At 51.7% G+C, this 25219-nt stretch overlaps 2 protein-coding genes across 2 annotated transcripts; both read right to left on the bottom strand.

The window, feature by feature from the left end:
- Positions 1–1363: 1363 nt before the first annotated feature.
- Positions 1364–12103, bottom strand: LOC308630048 (uncharacterized protein; the record flags this gene model as incomplete). The annotated part of the gene is made up of 9 exons (XM_081258429.1): positions 1364–1593; positions 2452–2525; positions 2688–2807; positions 3179–3334; positions 3592–3758; positions 4491–4573; positions 8316–8550; positions 8600–8780; positions 12086–12103. The coding sequence occupies 9 exons, from the start codon at positions 12101–12103 to the stop codon at positions 1485–1487; spliced, it is 1143 nt and encodes a 380-aa protein (XP_081114555.1). The 3' UTR covers positions 1364–1484.
- On the bottom strand, positions 11022–25219 carry ZNF623 (zinc finger protein 623). Its single transcript, XM_081258852.1, has 2 exons — positions 23130–25219; positions 11022–15669 (listed from the first exon to the last, which is right to left on the bottom strand). Exon 2 carries the CDS (start codon positions 15580–15582, stop codon positions 14098–14100), a length of 1485 nt encoding a protein of 494 aa, XP_081114978.1. The 5' UTR covers positions 15583–15669; positions 23130–25219; the 3' UTR covers positions 11022–14097.

Raw genomic sequence — 25219 nt, 5'->3', positions numbered from 1 at the left:
GCTGAGGGGCAGACCTTACTGTGCCTTCACGTTACTTCACCACCATGCTTCTCCCCCCAGGGTGCCGCATCCAGCAGAGGGTTCTCAGAGAGCCTCGCACAAGAACACAAGGAGGCAGCTGTGTCCCTGCCGTCTGCCCGCTGCCCCTCCCTCAAAGGGTTCACCACCAGGGCCTGCCCAGCCGGGCACAGAGGAAACTGCAGGCTGGGACAAACCAGCCAGCAAGGGGAGACGGATGTGCCCACTGTTCAGCAGCCACTAAGCGCCAGGGTGACCTACTGGTATCACTCAACAATCGTCATCACATGGAATGTAGTTAATTGCACAGTTCTGTGTTGTTCACACTTAATTCCACACAATGGCACCACAAAGGAGTAAAAACCAGAAACAGGTGACCTGGACGCATGGCCAGCTGGCCTGCAGGACAAGGCTTGAGTCTTTGTAGCACTTATTGCCCAAAGACCCAAGACAGGCCATCCCAACTTGCACTCAAAGGCCATCTGAAGGCCTCCACAACTCCACACGTGGGGTGGGAACAAACCAGGCACTTCCCTGCTCACAGCTGTGAGCTGGAAGAAGAATATAAGCACTGGCACAAAAGTTTGGATTTTATAAATAAGAAAAGCCACTTGGCTGTTCCAAAGGTCACATTTCTATGTATTCCAGAGGGCCATGGGCCCCGCGCCCTTAAGGCCTCACTGGCCATGATGGGGCCACCCTGAAGGAGCAAGGCCCTTCCCCAGCTGGTCTGTGGGCAGGACTGACCCAGAGAAGCTTCTGCTATAAACTGAATTGTATCCCCATTCCCCCCTCCCGAATCCTGTGTTGAAACCCTAACCCCAGTGTGGTGCTGTTTGGAGGTGGGGCCTCTGGGAGGTGATGAGGTGAGATGAGGTTGCCGGGTGGGGCCCCATCATGGGATTAGAGCCCTTATAGGAGGAAGAGACACCAGCGCGCTCTCTCCCTTCCCCACGTGAGCACACAGTGCGAAGGCGCCACCTGCAAGCCGGGAGGTGGGTCCTTGTCAGAACCGGCCACCTGATCTCCGACTTCCAGCCTCCAGAACTGTGAGAAATAAACTTCCACCGCTCAGCCTCCTGGTCTGTGGTGTGTTGCTATGGCAGCCCGAGCAGACTGACACAGCTTCGTAACTTGATAACTTAGTGGCTATTTTCACCCATCATCAGTATGTATTAATGAACTTAGAATATAAATATCCTGTAAAATAAGAAAAAAAACCGTGGGAAAGTCCCAAACATACTCATCACTTAGCTTCAACAACTCATTTTGCTGATACTGTTTTGTCTTTCTTCTTTTTATTAGAATTTTAAAGCAAATCCCAGACATTATGCCATTTCACCCATGAATTTGTCAGAATGCGTCCTTCTTAAGGACTTTTAAAAACAGAACCACCCTGTCGTTATCACAGCAAACTCCTTAATACCACCTAATACCCAGTCCATGTTCAAGTGTCCACGATTGTCTCAAAAAAGCCTTTTTACAACTGGTTTCCTCAAGTCGGGGTCAGGTGGTCCCTCAGTGCGACGCCTCTGGGGCTCTGCCAGCTCCTCACGGCCCCCCACGTTTTTCTCTCTGGAATTCAGACAAAAATTAAAATCCTTCACCAAGCCTTTGGATAACCTGAAATAGCGTTCCCACGAGCAAGGGGGACAGGTGTCCTGCCCAGTGACCAAGTCTCCAAGTGCGAGCCGGTGCCCTAGAGAAGCCCACTCGGCAGGTTTTTACTTCGGGGCTGGGCAAGCAAAGACGCCTGGAGTCTGGAACAAAGAGGTCGCCTCTCCCCCCAAGTCTCCCTGATGTGAACGTGGCCAGAGGAACCCCACGCACACCTCCGCTTCCCCTCTCCTGTGGGTCCCCTGATGCCTCGTCGGGAAGCCCGGGTGGTGGACGCCCTTCCCACAGCGGCTCCGGCGGGTGCTGAGGCCCTCGGGCCCGCAGAGCCTTGCCGCGCAGGGAGGCCTTCCCGCGGTCGCCACGCGGGTGAGGCTTGCGCTCCAAGCAGACCTGGCGGTGCGGGCCCGGGCAGCCTCTCAGGCTGAAGGCCTGTCCGCACACCTCGCAGCCGAAGGGCTGCTCGCTTCTGTAGTTCCTCTGGTGTCGCAGAAGGCCCGGGACCCACCTGAAGGTCCGGCCACACTGGAAACGCTCAAAGGCAAAGCCACTCCCCACCCCACCCCTGGCTCGAGGGCTGCCAGAAGCGATTAGATTACAGTGTCTCCCCCGGCAAAGGGCCTCCCTTGCCCGGTGGAGGAAACAGGCGCTTATACAGGCTGGCAGCGAGACAGGAGAAAATCCACACAACTGTCTTATCAGCTCACTCCCATTTAATTAGGGATTCACTCCAAGAAGTGGCCCAGCAGTGAGAAAAAAGCACACAGATGAGCTAAAACTATAAATGGTGGAAAGCTGAAAATGAACTCAAATGCTCACCCAGATGAGGTCACAGTTAGGTCAATGCTGGTGTTATCCGTGGATGAGGGAGGACTGTACCCCTGGCCGTTGACCTAAAGAGCCAGGGAGCACCGTACATACTCGTGTTTACACAGGAACAAAGACACCAGTCAGGATAGAGACTGTGCCCTCTGTTCCCCTAACCAGGCCCGGCTCCTGGGTTGGGGGAGGGTGCCGGGGACAGGGACCCAGGCAGGTCCTTCTGAACCACTCACCCTCGGCTTCCCTCCAACCTGGCACCCGAGACCCTCTGTGTCTTGGGGCTCCACACAACCCAGTGTCTGCCCGGCTGGTCTCATTTCCACACGTTTGCTTGATCTCACTTCTGAGGGAATCTGAAATGAAAAACAAAAGACCACCACCACAGTCACCACCTCACGTAAGGGAAGGAGGCGCCCTCATCACCCCTGGGACGAGCACAAGGAATAAGGCACCTGCCCACGGCCACACACGAAGCCCCTCAGAGCAGGGCTGTCAGGCCCGTGACCTCATCCCGGGCGTGTGCCTGCTGGGGCGGCCGCGAGGTCGGAGCACCCACACCCTCTCAGGCCCCCCGCCGTGCACACCCACGGCGCCCGCCGGCTCAGCACTCAGCAGGGCGGGGCACCAGCCCGGGGTTTCCAGGGTCCAATCAGACAGCAGCTCCTGCCCAGGGTCCCAGTGGGGGAGGAGAACGTCATCGGGGGGTGCTGGGTGCTGAGCTCACCTGGGGGCAGAGGGAGGCCCTGGGGACCCCTCCGCACTTCCTGAAACGCGGGTCTCTCCCGCCCTGCAACCCGCGGCTCACCCCACTGTTCCAGGCGAGAGACGCGGCCAGGTATGGGGCCTCGACATCCTCCAAGGAGAGAAAAGGTGTGGTTTTCTGTATAGAAGACAAAGCAAGGGTGCAGGCCAGCCCTTGAGGCAACGTCCTGGAAGCCAGACAGGGAGGAGGGAGCCAGGGCCAAACCATGACAGGCTCTCCCCACCCTCCTTGCTGGCGGGGCCAGGTCTAACAGTGGACGGGTCTGAGGAAGGAAGAGTGGGCTGCCTCCAGGGCAGCACGAAGAATGCCCTTGGCCAGACTTGGTGCAGGATGGCCCCTCCACAGACACAGGACAAGAGCTCCAGCTCCCGCACCCTCTTAGCCTGAACTCGAGGCCCTGGCGCCGTCGAGGGACTGGATGGGCTCCGCAGGCTGACGTCAGCCGAGCTCCTGAAGCTGCCAGCGTCACATCCCGGCCCAGCACCCTCTGGCCAGGGTCCGCACACGGCCGCCACTCTTCCCTTGAGAAGTGTATGGCCACCTGCAACACAAACAGCTCCCCGCCAGGAGCAGGACGTCAGACCTGGCTGCTCCTGGGGCTGCAGGACAGTAAATGGAGAGACGCTGGAACGCACGCGTCTGGAAGAAAAGGGGGGGGTCAGGGGGTCTCAGAGGAGGAGAAACCTCAAAAGGCCTGAAGCTGAGGCTCAAGGGAAGGCTCCTGTCATGGACTTAATGTCTGTGTCCCTCAGATTCATCTGCGGAAGCCCTAACTTCCAGTATGGCTGCATTTGAAGGTGGGGCCTCTAGGGAAGTATTTAAGGTTAAAAAAGGTCATAGGGTGGGGCCCTGATCCGATAGGATTAGTGTCCTCGTAAGAAGAGACACCAGAGCACTCTTGCATCCTCTTCCTCTCTCTCTCCTTCTACAAGCCAGGAAGTGGGCCCTCACCAGAACCAACCATGCCAGCACCCTGATCTGGAACTTCCAGCCTCCAGACTGTGAGAAATCAACCAATAAATGCATGTGTGCTGAGTTACAGCAGCCTTAGCAGACTAAGCACCTAGAGAAGCAAGTGTATTTTCATGTTTTCTATAACATCCACTATGGTCTTAATGTAAATGAATCACATTTCCCCCCACTCCATAAGACAGAGCTGGCAGGCAGGCAGGCAATCACAGACCTCTGAAGCCACCATGGTGGCCCACTCCCATGGATGGGCTGGGGGCTGGGGTCCTGGTCAGCCTGCAGGGCACAGGGAGGTGGTGCTCACCTGGCACACATCCGTGGGAACAGCAGAGGCCTTTGGGGAGACGCGTGGGCCCCTCCGGGAAAAGGCACGTGCTGAGGGCTGATCTGTGAGACAAAGAAAGTGAGTGAGAGCTGCAACCCAGAAGCCCCCACCTGACCCCAAGAGCCCTGAACCTTCTCAGTGCACCAAGGGGGATTCAGGAAAAACCAGTGACACAAGCCCAGGCACGCTCCATAATGGAAGGGGAATTTGGGGGTCAGGTGGGGGCCAGCATCACTGTAAGGAAACCACTGGGTGCCCTGGGTCCCCCACCCCCATACACTTGGACCCTGACATTCCAGAGAGCAAGCCACAGGCTGTCACCAAATGGTGGCGAGACCATCATTTATGGCTGAAAACCAGCAGCTTAGCCGCAGACAAGTGATTGGACAGTTGGGGGCTAAACCCCACCCTGTGTGCTTCCCCAGGAGACAGGACCAGGATGGCCCATGCCCGCAGCAGTGCACACATGAACGTCCTCGGGCACTTTCCCCTGAATCAAATTCTTCCACCAGAGCTTCAGTATTCTTCACCAAGTTTTGGGAATAAGCAGCAAGCTCCCCTAAACTGTGCAGACGTGGTCTGCTCAGATCCTACTTCTGCCCCCAGGTTTGTCCAGAACCACCCTCCTCAGGATCCCAGAGTCTCTGGCCACAGTGAGTGCCTGTGTCTTTCCTGGGTGAAGTGCAGAGCCCCGAGATGCAGAAGAGGACAGTTCCCAAGATGCCCAGGGAAAGGGGCCAGCTGGACGAAGATGCCTAGTTCCCCACATCAGGGATGAAAGAACAAGGTCACACTATAGATCCTACAGATGTGAAAAGTACCATTACTTCCACTATGACCAACTCTATGCCAGCAAGTTCTGCAACTGAGATGAAATGGACAAATTCCCTTATAAACACAAAGTTATGAAACTTACAAAAAAACAGAAAAAAACCCTGTCACAGAGAAACCACCAGACCCAGCTGATTCACTGGTCAACTCTACCAAATCCTTAAAGAATCCTATACCAATCTCAGAAGCCTGTAGGAGAATGACAAAGAGCCAACCCTTTCCAGCCTGTGTCGTGAAGCCAGCAAAGCCTCGACACAAAAACCTGATAAAGACATCATAAGACAAGAAGCTTACAGACCAGTATCTCTCATAAGCAGACAGAGAAATGCTTAACAAAACATTAGGAAGCCCAGTACAGCACTTTACTGAAAGAGCTCTGTGTCCTGACCAAGCTTATGCCCAGAACACAAGGTTGGTTTGTTCTCCATTCCTGGGAGTGAGGGACTCCAGGGCTGGAAACATTCAGAGAGCTTCCAGGTTGGTGAATACGTGGAGATTTGAGAAGAGTGCAGTGTTTAGAGAGACCTTGGAAGCTCTGGGCCCTTTCCCCATACTTTTCCTATGCAACTTCCCCCTGCTCTTCCTGAGCCTTATCCTTTTATCACGAACCAGTGATCCAGTAAGTAAAATGTTTCTCTGAGTTCTGTGAACTGCTCTAGCAAACCAATCAAACCCAAGGCAGAGGCTGTGGGAACCTGCAGATCTATAGCCAGTCAGTCAGAATCACTGGTGGCAACCTGGACTTGAGATTGGTGTCTGAAGTGTGGGGAGAGGGGCAGTCTTGTCGGACGGAGCCCTTAACTTGTGGGATCTGATATTACCTCCAGGTAGAGACGGTCATAATTCAGTTAGCTGCTTGGTGGTGTGGGAAAAAACCACACATCCGACCTAGGAATATATTTAACGAAGGATGTACAATCTTCTACTCTCAGAATTATAAAACAATGCTGAGCAAACTAAGTTGGAAAGAAATTGAGCGATATCCCCTGTTTATGGGTATTAAGTTTTCAATTCTCCCTAAACTGATCTAGAAACTCAACACCACTCCAAGCAAAATCACAGCAGTTGTTTTGGGGTTTTGCTTGTAGAAACAGACAGAGTGATAATAAAATTTATATGGAAAAGCAAATGACCTCAAATAACCCACCTTGAAGAACAAAGTTGGAAGACTTACACTCCTTGATTCTAAGACTAACTACAGTAATTAAGGCAGTGTAGTACTGGCACAAGCATAGATATATAGATCAATGGAACAGCAGAGACTGCAGAAACAGACCCACACATACAGTTAACTGTTTTATGACAAGGGCATCAATGTAATTCAAAGGGTAAAAGTTGTTATTTTTTTTCAATTAATGGTGCCAGAACAATAAGGGGAAAAATTAACCTTAATACACCCTACCTAACACCATACCCAAAACTAATTCAAGGTCGATCTTGGGACTAAATGTGAACGCTGAAACTATAAAGCTTCTAGAAGAAAAAAATTGAAGAATATTTTCATAACCTTGGGGTAGGCAGAGATTTCATTGGTGGGACCCCAAAAGCACTCACCTTAAAAATTTTAAATTCATAAATTGGACTTTATCAAAATTAAAAGTTTCTGCTTATCAAAAGACAGTTAAGGAGGGCTTCCCTGGTGGCGCAGTGGTTGAGAGTCCGCCTGCCGATGCGGGGGATGCAGGTTCGTGCCCCGGTCCGGGAAGATCCCACATGCCACGGAGCGGCTAGGCCCGTGAGCCATGGCCGCTGAGCCTGTGCATCCGGAGCCTGTGCTCCGCAACGGGGAGAGGCCACAACAGTGAGAGGCCCGCGTACCGCAAAAAAAAAAAAAAAAAAAAAAAGATATACATGGCCTATAAACACATGAACAGGTGCACTGGGCACAGGTGTCATGGGCAGTGCTTAGCATGAGAGCCTGAGCTCCTCCACCCACTAATAATGATCACAGCGATAAATAAGAAGAGCTCCCTGCACTGGGCATCCACTATGGACTATAAATGGGCTGGAGTTGGCCGGCTGGAAAGCAGACAGTAAGGGGGAGAACTGTATGAGATATTGCTACCGAACCAGACTTGGGTCTGTTCGCCTGTGCACAGTAAAGCCTATCTACTGACACTGGGTTGTGGGGAAGAAAAGTACAACATTTATTGCAGGCACCAAGCAATGAGAATGGGCAGCTCATGCTCAAAAGACCTGAACTCTCTGATGGCTCTCAGGGAAGGGGTCTTAAAAGCAGTGTGAGAGAGGGGGCTGCAGGGTGTGTGATCAGCTCGTGCATAATTCTTGGATTGGTTGGCATCAAGGTGAAGTTTCAAGCATCATCAACCTTCTGGTTTCAAGCAGTCTAGGGTCTATGTCCTTGCAATCAGCAGTTTTCATCTGGTGGGTTGGCTTCCTGTAAATACAACTTAGGAATGCGTGTCAGGCCTTTATCACTATCTTTCAGGGAACTGGGAGTTCGGTGATTCTGCTATGTGGCAGATTTATAGTCTAAATTGTTACCAGCGCCCCAGCCCAACAGCTATCCTTTGTTTCTACGTCTTCACATTTCCCGATCATTAACTCTTGAGCCAGCCTTTTACTTCAAAAGACAAGGACACAGGGGCTTGTATACCGTTTCAATACGGCCAGAGAAGCGGGCAAGGGCTGGAGTACCCAAGGCATCCTGGGCCATGGCTATACATGAAAGGCAGGGACAGTCTAATACCACACCTCTGTGATCCGTACACTTCAGAAAGACCCCCCCCCCACTGCGGTGAGCCAATCAGAAGGCGGCAGGACAAGACCGGGTCGGGGAGACAGGGAGACGACCACCGACCACTGAGGTGGTCGAGGGGAGAGATGAAAGGGGCCGGGACGTAGACGTGGAGGGTGGGAACGGAGACAGGCGGGAAAGACTCAAGGCCACCAAGGAGCTAGAACGCCAGACACTCTGCGTGATGGTCTGGGGCAGGAGGACGCGGCTCCCACCTGCGGAGAAGCCCCGAGCGGGGTGTTTTTGATACTAAGCCGGCAGCTGGGCACAGTGTCTGTCTGCCACCGGAGTGGTCCAGGCTGGACTCGCAAACGTGGAGGCCACCCACGACCACGGACGGGGCCGCCGGGGGACGGCGCAGCCGGAAAAGGAAACGGGCGCGAGGCGGAGGACGCGCCGGGAGGGGCCTGACGCGGGCGGGCGCGCGCACGCTGACCGGCAGGCGGGCCCCTGCAGGTAAGCCTAACCGGACCTCCGCGAGCACGGGATCGGGAAGGGCCGCAGCGGGCGAGCGAGACTTCCCAGCGGAAGTGCTTCTCCCGCCGCCGGAAGCTGCGCTTCTGCCCCTCTAGGAGTTCGTCTCGGTGGTGGAGGGCCACGGCGTGGGCCGGCCCGGCCCGGCCCGAACCGGCCCACACTCCGGGGCCGCAGGAGTAATAATGAAAACACAGTACGTCAGTCTGTGGAATGCAGCTAAAGCAGTGTTTAGAGGAAAATTACTGGCTTTAAATGTTTACATCAGAAAAGAAGTAAGGTCTAAAACTAATAACCTAAGCTTCCACTTTAATAAACTAGAAAAGGGAAGGGAATCTAGCTCAAAGTAGAAGGAAAGAAATAAAATGGTTCTATTTCAGTGAAATAGAAAACAAACGATAGAGAAAATCAAGGAAAACGAAAGCTGCTTCTTTGAAAGGGCTAATAACCTTGGTAAATCTGTAGCTAGACTGATCAGAAAAGCAGAAGGAAGACACACATCACCAATACCAGGAAGAAAAGAGGAGATATCATTTTAAATATAACTCATTAAGATAGAATGTAAAATACAATGCACAAAAGCAATGAAATGTTTCAACCATCTTATGCCAACGCCTCAGTTATATTAGATGAAATAAGTAATTCCTTGAAAGATACAAGTTACCAAATTGGCACAAGAAGAAATAGAAGAATCTGAGTAGTGCTATATCTATTACAGAAATTGAAGTTGTAATTTTCCCACAAAGAACTCCCCAGGGTTTCACTGGTGAAATGTATCAAAGGTCTAAGGAAGAAATAATGTCGTTACACAAACAACTTAAGAAAACAGATGTGGGGAGACTAATTCACAACTCTTTGAGAGCAATGCTACCATGACATCAAAACAAGACAAGACGTCCTCTCACTTCTAATGAAAATTGTATAAGATGCCCAGCAATAAAGCAAGAAAAAGGAGCAAAGTCTATACAAACTAGAAAGGCAGAAGTAAAATTCTTTGACTATCTACATAGAAAATGCGGAAGAATCTAGAAAAAAGCTACTGGAACCAATAAGTGAATTCATCTAGGTTGCTGGATACAAGGTCAATTAACAAAAATGAAATGTATTTCTACACACTGGCAATGACAATTGGAAAAGCCTTTTAAAAAACCAAGACAGAAATCAAAAAGTGTAAAATATAAAAATTTTTGGTAAATTAGACTTAATCAAAAAAACCTTTAATCTGATCTTCAAAAGACATCATTAAGAAAATTAAAAGGTAAGCCAGGAACTCGCTGTCGGCCTTCGGCTGCTTCGTCACCGCCACCTTCAAAGACCGGAGCAAGTCTCGCGCATCATGCTGAAAAACGTAGAAGACGTCACATTTTTGAAAGATACGGAAAAAAATATTTTTTCTTTGACGATGGAAATGGTCTCAAGGGAAACAGGAATGTCACTTTAACCTTATCTTGGAACGTTGTACTGAATGCTGGCTGGAACTCTACCTCATGTGACAGGATCAGGACATGTATCTGTCCCATTTCCAGACATATGAAATAACAAAGTTATTAAATTATTCTGAATCTGAAACAACATATTTTTACACCTAAGGAATTGTAACTCATTTATCTCTTCCCTTGCAGCATCTTCATCTGTTTTTTGGTTGTTAATTTCTTTCTTTTTTCTTTTTGGTGTAATAATGAACATCAAAAGGCATATTTGAGGGGAAAGGTTAATGTGCTACTTAAACTTAATTTTACAAGCAAAAACAAAGGCCACCAGAGTGGAGTATTACAAGAATAAGACAACCACATAGTAAGGATTTGTAAAATGTTTATATTTGAAGTGTTTCCCATGTTTCCATTATTCTTTACGTAATATGAAGTGAGCACAAAGGGTAGTTAAAACTGTCAGGTGCCTGTGGAGTTATAAGAACGCTATTTATGCTTTGCATTTATGCAAGTTCACATTGGATGTGATTTATTTATTTTTTTGCGATACGCAGGCCTCTCACTGCTGTGGCCTCTCCCGTTGTGGAGCACAGGCTCCAGACGCACAGGCTCAGCGGCCATGGCTCATGGGCCCAGCCGCTCTGCGGCATGTGGGATCTTCCTGGACTGGGGCACGAACCCGTGTCCCCTACATCGGCAGGCGGACTCCCAACCACTGCGCCACCAGGGAAGCCCTCGGATGTGATTTAGAAGCAGACATTCTCTTTTATCTTTTAGGGTATTTCCGAATACTGGAAAAATTAATACAGTTATTGGTGAGAAGCCTGGTTATAGCCAAAAGTGATGAGACTTTATTTCATTTGTCTTAGGAATGCCCACAATGCTTGTTTTTCTTACAGGTGACTAGCAACTTTCTCCACAAAAGACTAAATACCACTTTATATGCTATAAATCACTCCAAATCATTTTAAAGTGTCTTAACTCAAAAAAAAAATAGGTAAGCCCAAGACTAAAAGGAAGTATTCATAATAAATATATGTTTGGGGGAATTCCCTGGCGGTCCAGTGGTTAGGACTCAGCACTTTCACTGCCGAGGGCCCGGGTTCAATCCCTGGTCGGGGAACTAAGATCCCACAAGCCGTGTGGTGCGGCCATAAATAAACAAATAAATACATGTTTGGGAAGAGACTTTGACCTAGAATATAAAAAAGACTCTCGGGCTTCCCTGGTGGCGCAGTGGTTGAGAGTCCGCCTGCCGATGCAGGGGACACGGGTTCGTGCCCCGGTCCGGGAAGATCCCACATGCCGCGGAGCGGCTGGGCCCGTGAGTCATGGCCGCTGGGCCTGCGCATCCGGAGCCTGTGCCCCAAAACGGGAGAGGCCACAACAGTGAGAGGCTCGCGTACCGCAGGAAAAAAAAAAAAAAAAAAAAAGACTCTCATAAGTAAATAAGACAAACCACCCAATTTTAAAATGGGCAAAAGATGTGAACAGACACATCACAAAAAATGATACAGATGCTCAGCATCATCATTCAGCAGGCAAATATAAATTAGAAGCATGAAGAGGCATCGCTATGTGCCACTGGAGCGGATTAGGGTTTGGAACCGTGACAATACCACGTTGGTAAGGATGTGGACCAGTGGAACCCTGCCAGTGCAGGAGTGTAAAAGTCTACCATCACGATGAAGAACTCTTTGGCAATTTCTCATGAAGTTAAAATTCACGTATTTTATAATCCAGCAATTAAATTCCTAGGCATTCACCCAAGTGAAATAAAGAGGCACGTCCAAATAGATACTTTTACGGAAATGCTCATAGCAGTTTTATTCATAACAGCCAAAGCTGGAAACCCAAATTTCCATGAACAGATGAATGAATAAGAAATGATGCTTACCCATACAGTGGAACACTACTCACAAAGAAAAAGAGCTATGGAAACACAGAACTACTCAGCTGAGTCTTTAAAACATGCCAAAGTGAGAGAAGTTTGGATTACACAGGATTACATGCCATATGAATCCATTTATATGAAGTCCTGGAACAGGCATAACGAATCCACACTAACAGAAAGTGGTTACTTGGGCCTGAGGTGGCATTAACCGGGAAAGGACAAAAGGGAACATTTTGGGGTGACAGAAATGTTATTCTTGGTCATGATGATGGTTACACAGGCGTATGGATTTGTCAAAATTCTGTACACTTCAAATAGGTGTTTTACTGTATGGCAACTGGACCTCCACCAAAGTTGGTTAAAATGGTCTGGTAATATATGCTTCTATATACCATTTGAAACATCTCCAGTAATGGTGAGTTTTCCAAAAGATGGAGTACTGTATGCTCTTTGTGAATTATTTACCCCCTCAAGGCTTCTAGGGTTGCTGGAGTTTAAGAACTCAAGATGTGCCCTCATGGGCAACCCATTATCACAGCATTTCAAAACTGGTTGTTTGTTAATGTTCAGATACAAGAGATTCAGAGGGAACAACTAACGGTTCTACTGTGCAGTAAAACTGGCCTGCGTTTGAACAGCCCTACCCAGAGAGGGATCCAGCAGTCCTCCCGCTTCTCCAGATTCCCCCCCAGATCGCCCTCTGCTCCAGCTGACAAACGTCTACGTCTCTCTGTTTGCTGTCACCCCCTCTATGAAGCCGTCCCAGTTGCCCCGTGCCACAGTAGTCACGCCTCACCTATGCTCCTGCACAACTGGGAACACACTTCTCTGTCAACACTTAACTCAGCGTACCGTGGCCTTCCTGCCTCCCCCATCAGACTCTGGACGACTTCAGGACAGATGGTGTCTCATTCATCTCGGTGTCCCAGTATTTAGCATTGGTCCTTTTAGATAATTACATTTTCAAGCCAATGACAAAATGAGCCAGAGAGCAGGGAAAGGGGAAGAAGTTGGGCTCAATCATGGAATGGCCGAGACAGGAAAAGTCAGGTAGCGCACCAGGACTGTGTGCCCTTTGAATGAATTAGAAAGATACACAGACGACTGACTGAGGACAAGCCTCCCCCAGAGCAAGTGGACAGTCACGGACAAGCTGTGAAGGCAAAAACACAAGGGGCGCCATCTTACTCTGGCTACTGCCTGCAAGTGCTGAACGCAGTATGAGCCGAAGACGCCAGCAGGGCCGAGAGGAGGTATTTCCGACAGACCAGCAGATTACACAAAACAGCAATAAAAAGAGCACCCAAAAACATATTTTAAACAGCAGTATAGAGAGGACAAACCAAGTACACAAGGACTGGGGTGTGCTTTTTACTGCCTTGCTCTAGACGCCAGGGACACATAAATCAATCAGATATGCTCACTGTGCTCCACGAATTAACACTGTAACAAGGAAAGAGAGAGGATCTGAAACACGATTTTGGCATGTCAGAGTAAGCGCAGTAACAGAGGTGAAGGACCACCGAGGAACGGAAGCAGAGGGGTAGCGGGCTGAGCCGAGAGTCAGCCGGGTGAGGAGAGGGGGCATTCCAACCAGGACAGAGGCAAGGAGGCAGGAGCGGCCTGGGCAAGTGGGGACGTTCAGCGGTTAGTGCTGCCGCAGTGCCAATGGTGCGGCAGGGAGTTACCCGGCGGGAGAAGAGGCCCCAGGAAGCAAAAGGCCTTTGGATGCAGGATGGGGAGATTGGAACTTATCCTAAGGACGACAGGGAACCAACTTGTGGTTTTAGATAAGAAAGGATGTTTCTCCAACTTGCCTTTCTGATAGATCAGAATATTCTAAGGAATACTCTTTTAAAGTGATACGATTAGATACGTAATTCTACTTTAGAAGGGATTTAACTCGGGGGTGAATTGTAATTGTACAGTGAGACAGAAGAACCTTCTCCCGAGGCCGAGCTCCTCCCCCGAGGCTGGTCCAGCTCCAAGTCAGCTGTCCAGTCACGTGGCTCTCCTGCGGGCACGTGCTCCCAGTGGAGGAGGAAGACAGCGGGCCGGCTGGGCAGCCAAGTGGGAGGTGGCAGCCCACTCCAGAGGCAGCCCTGCCGGTGACTCTGGGAAATGGTGGCACATCCAAAGCCGCATGACTTAGGGCTCATACCAGTCACTTCGAGTATCACTCAGTGAGTTGGAGAATAGTTACAAGTCTGTGTGTTCCCCCTGACCTACATACTTCTCACCCAAATGTATGGGGGTCTGACTCAAGGGAAGCCCCTCTTGGTGAATCTCTTGACTGCCTTTGAAGTCTGCAGGTGAGGTGAACTCTGTCCCATACTGACTACATTCGTAGAGTTTGTCTTCAGCGTGAATTTTCTGGTGCTGAAGGAAGTTTGACCTCTGAATAAAGCCTTTCCCACAGTAACTACATACATAGGGCTTCTCTCCAGTGTGAATGACCTGGTGCAGGAGGAGCTTGGAGCTCTGAATGAAGGCTTTCCCACAGTCCTTACACGCAAAGGGCCTGTCCCCAGTGTGGATCTTCTGATGCTCAGTGAGATGGGCTTTCTGGAGAAAAGCTTTCCCACATTCCTTACACTCATACACCCTCTCTCCAGTGTGGATCTTCTGGTGTCGAATAAGGTATGAACTCAGGAAGAACGCTTTCCCGCACTCGTTACATTCATAGAGTTTCTCTCCAGTGTGGATCCTCTGGTGCTGAGTGAAGTTCGACGTCTGGCTGAAACGCTTCCCGCACTCGTTGCACACGTAGGGCCTCTCCCCGGTGTGGATCCTCTGGTGCTGGATGAGCTTCGAGCTCCGGATGAAGGCCTTGCCGCACTCGCTGCACTCGTAGGGCCTCTCCCCGGTGTGGATCCTCTGGTGCTCGATGAGGTCCGAGCGGTGGCGGAAGGCCTTGCCGCACTCCTCACACTCGTACTGCCTTACCTCCGTGTGGACCTGGTAATGCCGGATGAGGCTGGAGCTCCGGATGAAGGCCTTGCCGCACTCGTTGCACTCGTAGGGCCTCTCCCCCGTGTGGATCCTCTGGTGCCGGATGAGCAGCGAGCTCTGACTGAAGCCTTTCCCGCATTCCTTGCACTCGAAAGGTCGCTCCCGGGTGTGGACACGCTGGTGGCGGATCAGGTCTGAGCTGTGACAGAATGCCTTCCCACACTGAGCGCACCTGAAGGGCCTTTCTCCCGCGTGCGCTTTCTGATGCTCCACAAGGTCCGCGTAGAGAAGGAAGTCTTTGCCACACGCGTTACACACGTAGAGTCTGTCTCCGCTGTGAGCGCGTGGATGCTCCACGAGGTGGGAGCTCTGGCCGAAGCCCCTCCCACACTCATCACGTCTGTGAGATTTCTCCCCAGCCTGAGAAACCTGATGTCTGACCAGGTCCGAATTGAATGGGAAGCTTCCGCAAGCCTCGCGCTGGTGGGCCTCCCCTTCGATCAGCTCTCTCTGAAGCAGGAGGAGGTTTGAGCTCAGGACGGGGCTTCCTCCTGACTTACTGGCCACCTGCGCTGACTCTCCTGTTTGGATCTTCCAGTGGGTAACTGTCACCTGCTTGAAACCTCCCTCCTGGGAGGGGCAGCTCCGCAGGCTCTGCCCGTCCAGGCTTCCCAACAGCCCCCCTAATCTGGGTTCAGGGCCCCCACCAGGCGCAGGGGCAGCGAGCTCCATCACTGTGAGGGCTTCGGACACTGTCTTCTGCAGATTTCCATGCTCAGAAATTCAGGCTCCGGAGTCACCTTCTAGTCACCAGTCAGTCTGCAATCAAAGAGAGTACGGTTATCTTTCCCCTTCCTTAACAGACGGGAATCTGCTGGAGCGGGCGGGTGGGCAGCAAAACGCATATCCAAGGAGTGGGAGAGAGGAAAGTGTTCCCTCTGCCCACACTCCCGGCCCAGCACCGTGCTCGGCTCACCCTGCCAGCCTCTCTGCTGGCGAAGGCCTCTTCGGGCTCCACCGCTAACACCAACTCCAGGGGACAGACTGGCCGATGGCAGATGGGCAGGGGTGTGGCTTGGACTCCACTCCAAAATCAAGACAAATTCCAAAGAAACTCAGATGGGTTGCTCTTACCACCTCTGCGCTGTCCCTCCTTCCCCAGCTTAGATGGTCGATGGGATTATATTCATTTGGGGGATATATTACACTCATTCCCTTGCATATTAATCCTAACTCCCCTGCCCTTCCCCTCCTCCATCATACTTGTATGGGAAAACCCCAACTCGAGTAAAATTCAGCTTGCTTCCTGATCGGTGTCTGCACCCCTGCCGACTCAGTTCTCTCTACATTTATAACCACTTGCCTAACGGACCCGAGAGCTGCCGGCAATTTCCACACTTGGCTAACTCCCCTGTAAGATCATCTCCTGGTTTCTCCTCTCCTCTCAAATGTCCAACACCTCGTCCTTCCTCTCAGGGACGATGACCTTGCGTCTTCCTTCAGTGAGAAAATAGAAGCAATGAGACGAGAATGCCCACTTTCTCCCACATTTACCAACCTACCTGTGTTTGCGCCCACACCACACCCTCCCGCTTTACGGGGTTAAATGTCCTTGATCGAATCCAAGGTAAAGAAGTCCACTTGTGCACCCCCGGCCCTGCACTGCAGAAGTCTGGGGTTGGAATGTTCACCACAGCCCTGTTCATATCACCAAAATATCCATCAACAGAAGAAAGGGTAAAGTGAGGAGTCCTCCAACAAGGGAGGAACGCATAGCAATGAAAAGACCTGCCCCGCACAAAAGCACAGGTGAACCTCACAGACGTAACGGTGAGCCAGAGTTCATATCGTATGATCCTATTTATACAAAGTTCAGAAACAGACAAAACCAACCATGGTGGGAGACTCGAGTCAATGATGGTTTCTAGGGAGGAGATCATGGTTGGCAGGGGTGCAGGGAGGCCTCAGGGTTCTGGTGACCTGCACGTGGGCCTTGCTACACGGGTGTGTTTGCTTTGGAAAAGCCTGTGCTTATTTAACCTCCCACAGTCTCTGGGACGCTGTGCCCAGCTCCCTTCTCCAGCTCTGGAATTCTCGCACCCGGAGCTCCGTTGCAGTCACGCCCTCTCCACTGAGAGCCATCCATTGCTGTGTAACAGTTCACCTCAGACTTCCAGCAGAAAAGGGACCCAGCTCCCACCTCACAGGGCCGTAGGTCGGAAGCCCAGCCTGGTATGACTGGGGCCCCTGAGAAGGGTCGCACAAGGTGTCAGCCAGGCTGAGGTCTTCTCTGGAGGCTCTGGGAAAACGTATTTCCACACGCTCAGGTTGTTGGCAGAATGTGGTCCCCTGCGCTTGTGGAACTGTCCCCGATCACCGGCTGGTGGCCCCTCGGGAGCACCCGCACCTTCCAGGCAGGAGCAGCTCAGACGCCCTCTCTGATTCTCTTCCGTGACCAGCTGCAGAAACCCTGCTTTCTGAGGGCTCCCCGACTAGCCCTACCTTATGTCAACTGACCGCCAGAGCCCTCCCTGGCAGCCAGGAGGGGTGCACAGTCAGGGCCATCTCAGGACCCTGCCTGCCACACCCCAGCTGGGGCCCAGCCCACGACGGAGCCCAGAGCACCCCAGTCTCCACCTGGGGCAACTAGGAAGGGCCACCCAGCCCCAAAGCTCCACTGGGATGTGCCTGGGGCTGTTTCAAACCCACTGCCCGATCCCTCCTTCCTCACAGGTGCATCCCCGAGAGTGCCCCCCAGCTGCACCCACTTCCCAGGAGCTCCGTCCAAGATGACACTGCATGATCACCTCACCCTAAATCTGCACCAGTGGGAAGCAGACCAGTTGCTATGCAGCCCCACAAAGCGATGCCCTCCAAAACCCATTTCCAACGTGGCTGCCAAGGACAGGGATGTGCCCCTGAGGACACAGCCAAGCAGAGGGGAGCAGCCCGGGGGCAGGAAAGTGGTGTAACCAGGTTACACGAGCTCTATGGCCGCAGGGCTTCTTCCCAACAGGCTGTTCTTTTTTCTTCACGAGGGACAGCTCGCATCAAGTGCACACATCTCGATGAACTCCTGGCGTACACCTGCCTAACCACCAACACTTCCATAGCCCAGAGCCTCCCCCTCCAAGGGGAACCATCTCTATTATTATAGGTGAATTCTGCACGTTTTCAATTTCAATTAAATGGAATCATACAGTTATGTTTTGTGTCTGCTTTTTATTCAACATGTACCCACTTTTTTATGGAGATAGAATTCACACACCATAAAATTCACCATTTTAAAGTGCACAATTCAGTGCTTTTTAGAATACCCCTAAGGTTGTAGGACGTTCCACAGTATCTAATTAACTCCCGAGCACTGTCATGACCCCACCACGTGTCTGCTGCTGCTGAGCGCCGCACCGGGGAGGCCACTTGTGTGGCACAGACCTCACGGTGTGCGGCCTCCACTGCGTGAACACACCGCCGCGCGCCTTCCTCTCTCCTATCCACCAACACCAAGGGGCTGGCAGCTCGGGCTTGGGGACAGAGCTGCCGTAACTGGTCCCGTGCTTGTCTTCTGCTCGACAGAGGTGCTCATTTCCGCTGGGTCCTGGGACTCCTTCGCTTCAGTGGCCACCAGCTCAGGCTGCCCTTGCAGACTCCACTGGGCACCGCAGCCGCTGTGGACCAGCGACTGCTGTGGGTTTGGGGTTCTTCTCCTTCCTGAGTGGGGGCATCTACGTGGTGGGTGAGGAGAGAGCACTTGGGGAGGCCGGGACTTGTCTGAGTTTAGACTGTGACCACGTGAAGAGGCCCTGGTGCCAGGAGGAGGCCACACAGAGATCCTGGCTCTGGGCGGGAAGCATAACTGAGCATGACCTGGTACGGGACCCAGGGCGGCCCATGGGGTAAACTGTGGCCAAGACACACTGCCCGGCGTCCCTGCTTCCTCTGAGTGATTGAAACCCCTCCAGAAATTTTAGTGGACACACAGCAGTGAATGACTTCATTTCCTGAAGTCCCCTGAAGTGAGGTGTGACCCTGTCACTGATTCCAGCTGTGAGACAGGAACGGAAGGGATGGGCGCATGCCACCCATCTCCCACCCTCTCGCCCACCTGTGGTGACGTGCACAGAACAGCATGGTAGGCTCCAGGGCGCTGGAGGGGCACAGCCGCCCACCTGCCTGTGAGATGGAACACGAGAAACCAAGTTTCCTGTTGGAAACACTATTTTTGAATCTCTGTTACAGCAAAGTGAACCCATGCTTAAATACCGCTATTAGACAACGTGACTATTCAGATGCAACGTTCCCTGGGATGATAAAGGAATGGAACCCACACACCAAGAGCTGACAATGGGGATGAGAAACTGAGCACAAGTCTATGCGAGGCATTTCTCTCCGTGTGAGATTTGCAACACGGCTTCCTGGAGCAGCAGCCCTCTTGGGGTGCCCTGTGACGCAGCATTTACGACCACCGCCTGGTGACGTTCGCTGAGAATGTTCTTCTGAGTTAAAGGCCCACTAACTTGGTTTAAAATCTTTTCTGCTTATAAAAATTACCTTTAACTAGTTATTTTTTCAAGGTATAAAGGTAAACTATGCTATTTAAGAAAAACTTAAAACATGACAATAAAATTACCCTTAACCCCACCACTCAGATTACATATGGACATTCTTCCTCTAGTGCTTTTCTGCACCAATGTATTATGAAATCAGGACCACACTCCTCAGTCTCATATCCTGTTTTACTTTACTTTTATATCTTGTTAATTCTTAGCGATTAATAACATAAGATACACATTGTAAAAGTATTTCAAGTGGTAAACACAAAATATAGACTATGATAACCCCCAGCAATCCAACAGAGAACCACTGTTAGCTGTTCAGTTTATACACATTCATCCAGACCTCCGATTAAACAGAAACAATGATACATTTACTTAGGTACACACGATTTTCAGATATAAACATGGGATCACACTATACCCATCCATCTGCAACACTTTCTGGCATTCTTCAAGTTCATTCACACAGATGCACCTGGTGTTCAGAGCGGCATCACCATCACAGGCACTCAGAGGCCCTACTACACATCGGGCGCGGGAGGGAGCAACCATCCCTGTGCCTCTGGGGTCACAAGGAAGGATGCTCCCTGACGTATTCCGCCCACTTCTCTTCCCCAGACAGGTGGAAGGAGTTAACCAAATGAAAGGTCTGAGAGAATAACTAGGCATGCAGCACCCAACCTCTTTGACAGGGTGTCCAGCAGGCAGGACAGTGTCTAACCAGCACTCGCCTGAGAAGTCCAATGTCACTCCAACCTAGGCTTTGACCAATAGTGAGGTGACCTTTCGCTCTTCATGGGCCTCACTGGTGCAGACTTGGGAGGGCAGGAGGGGTGTTACTGATGAGGGGCCCTCAAACCCCAACCAGGCAGTGCTGAACTGGCCTGCATGGTCTCAGGGACACCTCCAAACCTTGTGAGGCAGCTATTACCTCTATTATTTACTCTATTTCACAGAGGCTGAGAAAGTCAATTACCCGAGACTGTTAAGTGCCAGAGCTCAGGTTCAGAGCCAGGCCTGTCTTCCTCCACTGCCCATTTCCCAGTGTTGAAGATTTGTTTCCCTTCCCAACTATGATGTCACTTTTACAGGATATTTTGTTTAGATCAGCTGGGAATAGTATTATAAAAGTAAGCTTAGGGCTTCCCTGGTGGCTCAGTGGTTGAGAGTACGCCTGCTGATGCAGGGGACACGGGTTCGTGCCCCGGTCCAGGAAGATCCCACATGCCACGGAGCGGCTGGGCCCGTGAGCCATGGCCACTGAGCCTGCGCATCCGGAGCCTGTGCTCCGCAACAGGAGAGGCCACAACAGTGAGGCCCACGTACCGCAAAAAAAAAACAACACCTTATATTTTAAATCTTGTTATTTTTCTTAATTCAAAAAAAGGGGGGGAAGACTTGGTTTTTTGTTTTGGAGGTGATATTTTCTGATTTTTTTGTTCAAAATGACTGTTATACCATCTGGAAACAGGCTTGCATATATTTACAAAAATATAGCTTTAAAAATGTATGCCTTTTCATGATTTTCATAACTTTTTTTTAACTTTAGAGGAAGTTTTAAAAATTAAATATACCTTGCTTTGAATAAACATTTATCTTAAATTCAGCAATCTTTCAGTTTCTGCTTAGCTCCTTTTTCTTCTGTGAATTCAAGCAAAATTAAATTGATACTCTTTTCATTTAAAGAAACCTGAATGAAATGAACAAAGGAAGTAAAAATACGGCAGACTTCTTGTTCCATAACATCCGAGGCTAACGTGGCCCAGGCTTCTGTTATAACATATAGAATTTGCTGGACAAAATATAACATGAAACTGTCTAAATGCACAGTTGATGCTGAGAGATGGGGCAAGCCTCAGTGCTGGGAATGAAGTGGAAGCTTAGCCTGGGAGTGGAGCCTGTGAGCAGCCCAGAGGGGCTCAGGGACGGTGAAGGGGCAGTGCCCGCCGCAGGCACTAGAAGCCGTCTGCACTGGTGAACGGGCGTTACAGCCTTGGGCTTACAGGTTAGCCAAGGTCGCTGTCTGCTGATTACAGCCTAAAGAAAGGAAGCAGGAAGGTTTGCAAAGCTTCACCCTTGGGAATAATGGGAAAAGGAGAGGAAAAAGACACATGAGGAAGACATGGACTAGAGCTCCAGGAGAATCTGCACCTCTGTGCTGCCTCGCGGCCGCCACTGTCATCAACCTGAGCTTCTGCCACTGCAGCCGTGCTGGGGACTGAGTGCCTGGCGTGTGCGTTTCCTCCTTCCTCACAACCATCCACGAGGCTCAGGGAGGTGACTCGTTTAAGGCTGAGCCAGCTGCTAGTGGCTGTCTCCTCCTCCCACCCCACCCCGTGGCCATTTGGTTTTTGCTCCCAGGGCTCTGCCCAACGATGCCAATGGTCTTCTCCTTTCCTGACAAGTTCAGTGTCCTTTCAACAGTCATCTTCCACAACCCGAGGCAGCACTGGACATGCCTGACAGCTCCCTGAACTGGTTCAAGGCCTCACCCTGTTTCTGGGTCAGCTGCTTCCCTGAGCACCCCTTCCATCACCGGCTTGTGAATGTGGTCTGGGCCTTCTCAGCTCAGCTTTGCAAGCCCCATCGTCCCCAGGACCCTTCCGGGAGAGTCAGGAATCCATCACCATCACTCCAGGAAGGGCTGGAGCCACCAAGTTAGGCTTGTGAAAGTACAGAGACCCCTCCCCACTCATTTCGCTCTGTATTCTCCATAAGAGGGATGCTGCAGTTATATCACCATTATTAAGATACCGTTACAATGTTACATCTACAAAAAGTCCCACCTCTGTGGACAGGAGCAAGGTATCGCCTGAAGACTCGGTTAGATTGGCATCTCTCAGACCCTAGGTGGGCAAAAGACATTTCTGTCATTCACTGGGACTGGAGCTCGGGGAAAGGATGTGCTGCAGAGAGGCTACTGCAGCGTGATGAGCTCTACAGACAAACTGCCTGAGTTCAAACTGGCCTCCAGCTAACATTCCTGGGAAACCACAGGCATGCTACTCAGGCCCTGAAGATCCCATGACCAACATGCAGCCACTGCATGAGTGGGTAAGACGTCCAGGACATCAGCAGAGACGGCCACCGGGTTCAGATACGACTCTAGAAAGGGAGCCTTCAGGGACGAGCTGGGACAGCGCAGCCCATCACCTCTCCCCACCTGGGAGTTCTCCTTTGGGACCAGGGCTGGAGGGGATCCTGTTCATCACCTCTACCGCCGCCAGGACAGAGGTGCCGGCTCTGCATCTCCTCCAGCACAAAGAGGCTCGAGGCCCCGGCCACTTCCCCAGCATCGTTTGGAGAGCTCCCTTGGGCTCCTGGGAGAGGAGGCAGGCTTAGAGCAAAACAGGAGTACTAGCCACAGCTGTGCCCCCCACCCCCCGCCAGGCCACCTCGGAAGGGCTTGTGGGCTTGAGAACTGCGACACAGACGCTGAAGCTGGAGGCTCTACGGCTTGGGTGTGTGACCCCTGGAGCCAGAGAAAGGAACCAAGAGAGTGGAACCGGGTATTCACCCACACGACGTTCCTTAGGGAGAGAAGCTGCGGGCCCCGGGCCGGACTGCAGCCCAGCGGGGGCGGCCGTGACGGCTGCCAGGAGTCGGGCTCACCGTGGCCCAGGCTCCGGGACCCCCGTGCGGGGCCGACCGCGCTCAGCCCGCCCGTCTGCCCAACCGGAGGACCCTGCCGCCCCCGCCCGCGGCCCGGAACGCGCCACTCACCCGGCGCCCAGCGGCGAGAGGACGGCGCGGGCCCCGCACGCGGACCGCTGGCCACCCGCCCCGCTGGCTTGCTGACAAAGCCCGCACGGCCACCCGCACGCCGCAGCCGGAAATCGGCCCGAGGCCCCGCCTGGGGAGCTTCCGGTGCCGCTCTAGGCGCGCAGAGACCAGCTGGCCTCTCGGTGGTACGGACCTCCGGCCGGCCGCGGGCGGCATGGAACCCGGCAGGGAGCCGGGCAGGGGGCAGAACAGGACGGCATCTCCCGCGCCCCCGCAGCCTTGAGCGCCGCCTGCCCGCCAAGTGTGAACGGCTGACAGGGGTTGTGTCTCTCGGGAGCTGTAAATGCTGGCGTTGAGAACCAGGCGGAGCTCCCGGCGCCCAGCGGCCCCGGGCCCCAGGGCGTGCGTCCTCCCTCCGCCTTCGGGCACGGGCCGAGGGCCGCTCCTCAGAGAGGCGAAGCCTGGTGTGGCGCGGGCCGCCGAGGGCTTCCGCCTCCTTCCCGCGGCGTGCAGCGCTTCCCGAGCCTTCCCGCAGAGGCTCACTCCAAGCCCACGAGGAATGTCCCCCAACATCTCCCTTCTACGGACCAGGGACTGAAGCTGGAGAAGCCAGGTCACTTCCTCGAGGTCACACAGCTAGTGAGTGGCCAGGCCGACCGCCTCGAGGGCCACACTCCTGCCCTGGTCGTGCGTTTGGTCCTGCGGGAGCAGGAATGGCCGCTGGGGACAGTCGCGGGAAATCCCGCTGATTCCCGCCCCCCACCACCACCACGGGTGGAAGAGCATGCCTCCAATTTCCAAACCCAAAGCCGAGCAAAACACAATCCAGCTGGACCTGGGGAAGGGCAGTATTCACAAGCACCAGCTCTGTCAGGGGGTGAGATGCAAGGAGCAAGCGAGGGGGTCATTACAATAAGCAGTGCCAAAGAGAGGCCCTGGGCCCTGAGGAAGTGCTGCTGACGGCCACCCAGAGCACACACACACCTCTCTGCACAGCAGGGAAAGCTTCTTGGAGGAGGAGGCCTGAGAGGAGAGAGGGATGTCTCTTAACAAAACATGGACAAGATCTGTATGCTGCAAATTAAAAGATGCTGATGAAAGAGATCAAAGAAGAACTAAATAAATGGAGACATTATCATATTCATGGATTGGAAGACTCAACATAGTAAAAATGTTAATTTTTCCCGAATTAATCTAAAGGTTTAATGCAATTCCTATTGAAATTCCAGAAAGAATTTTAGTAGACACAGATAAGCTTATTCTAAAATGTATATGGACAGGACAGGCCCTAGAGTAGCTTAAAAATTCTTGAAAAAGAAGAATAAAATGGGAGGACCACCACCTGATTTTAAGACCTACAATATTGCTGCTGTAATCAGGACAGTGTGGCATTGGTGGGGGGATAGACACCTAGGTCTATGGATCAGAATAAAGAACCAGGCACAGATCCCACACAAATATACCCAGAGGGGCTTCCCTGGTGGCGCAGTGGTTGAGAGTCCTCCTGCCGATGCAGGGGACACGGGTTCGTGCCCCGGTCCGGGAGGATCCCACATGCTGCGGAGCGGCTGGGCCCGTGAGCCATGGCCACTGAGCCTGCGCGTCCGGAGGCTGTGCTCCGCAACGGGAGAGGCCACAGCAGTGAGAGGCCCACGTACTGAAAAAAAAAAAAAAAAAAAAAATACAAAACACAAATATACCCAGAGGACTTTTGACAAAGGTACAAAAGCAATTCAATGGAGACTTCAGTTGATAATAACGTATCAATGTCGGTTCATCAACTGTTTAAAAAAAAAAAAAGAAAAGTAAAACAGCCAAACGTATTTTTTTGTTGTTAAACTTTCGTCAGTATTATTAATAAGCAACAGTCCCTCTCAAATACCTGTGGGTGGTGCAAAGTCAAGAGAAATTTCATTTTCTACTCAAGACTAAGATTTGCTCTTTATTTGAGAACCTTACGTTGTTTTGCTTAACTTTTTAGGTTCTTCTAGAATCTAAATTAAATCTACTTTCTTTAAAGCACTTAGCATTCCCATCACATGTTCAAGGGCAGTTACAAGGTCATATGTGACATGTTTTTCCAAGATGTT

Source organism: Mesoplodon bidens (genome assembly GCF_964165515.1).
Source record: "Mesoplodon bidens genome assembly, chromosome: 16".
In the NCBI taxonomy this organism is placed as follows: domain Eukaryota; kingdom Metazoa; phylum Chordata; class Mammalia; order Artiodactyla; family Ziphiidae; genus Mesoplodon; species Mesoplodon bidens.
Note: the sequence above shows the minus strand (reverse complement) of the source record. Positions and strands in the feature narration are given on the sequence as shown.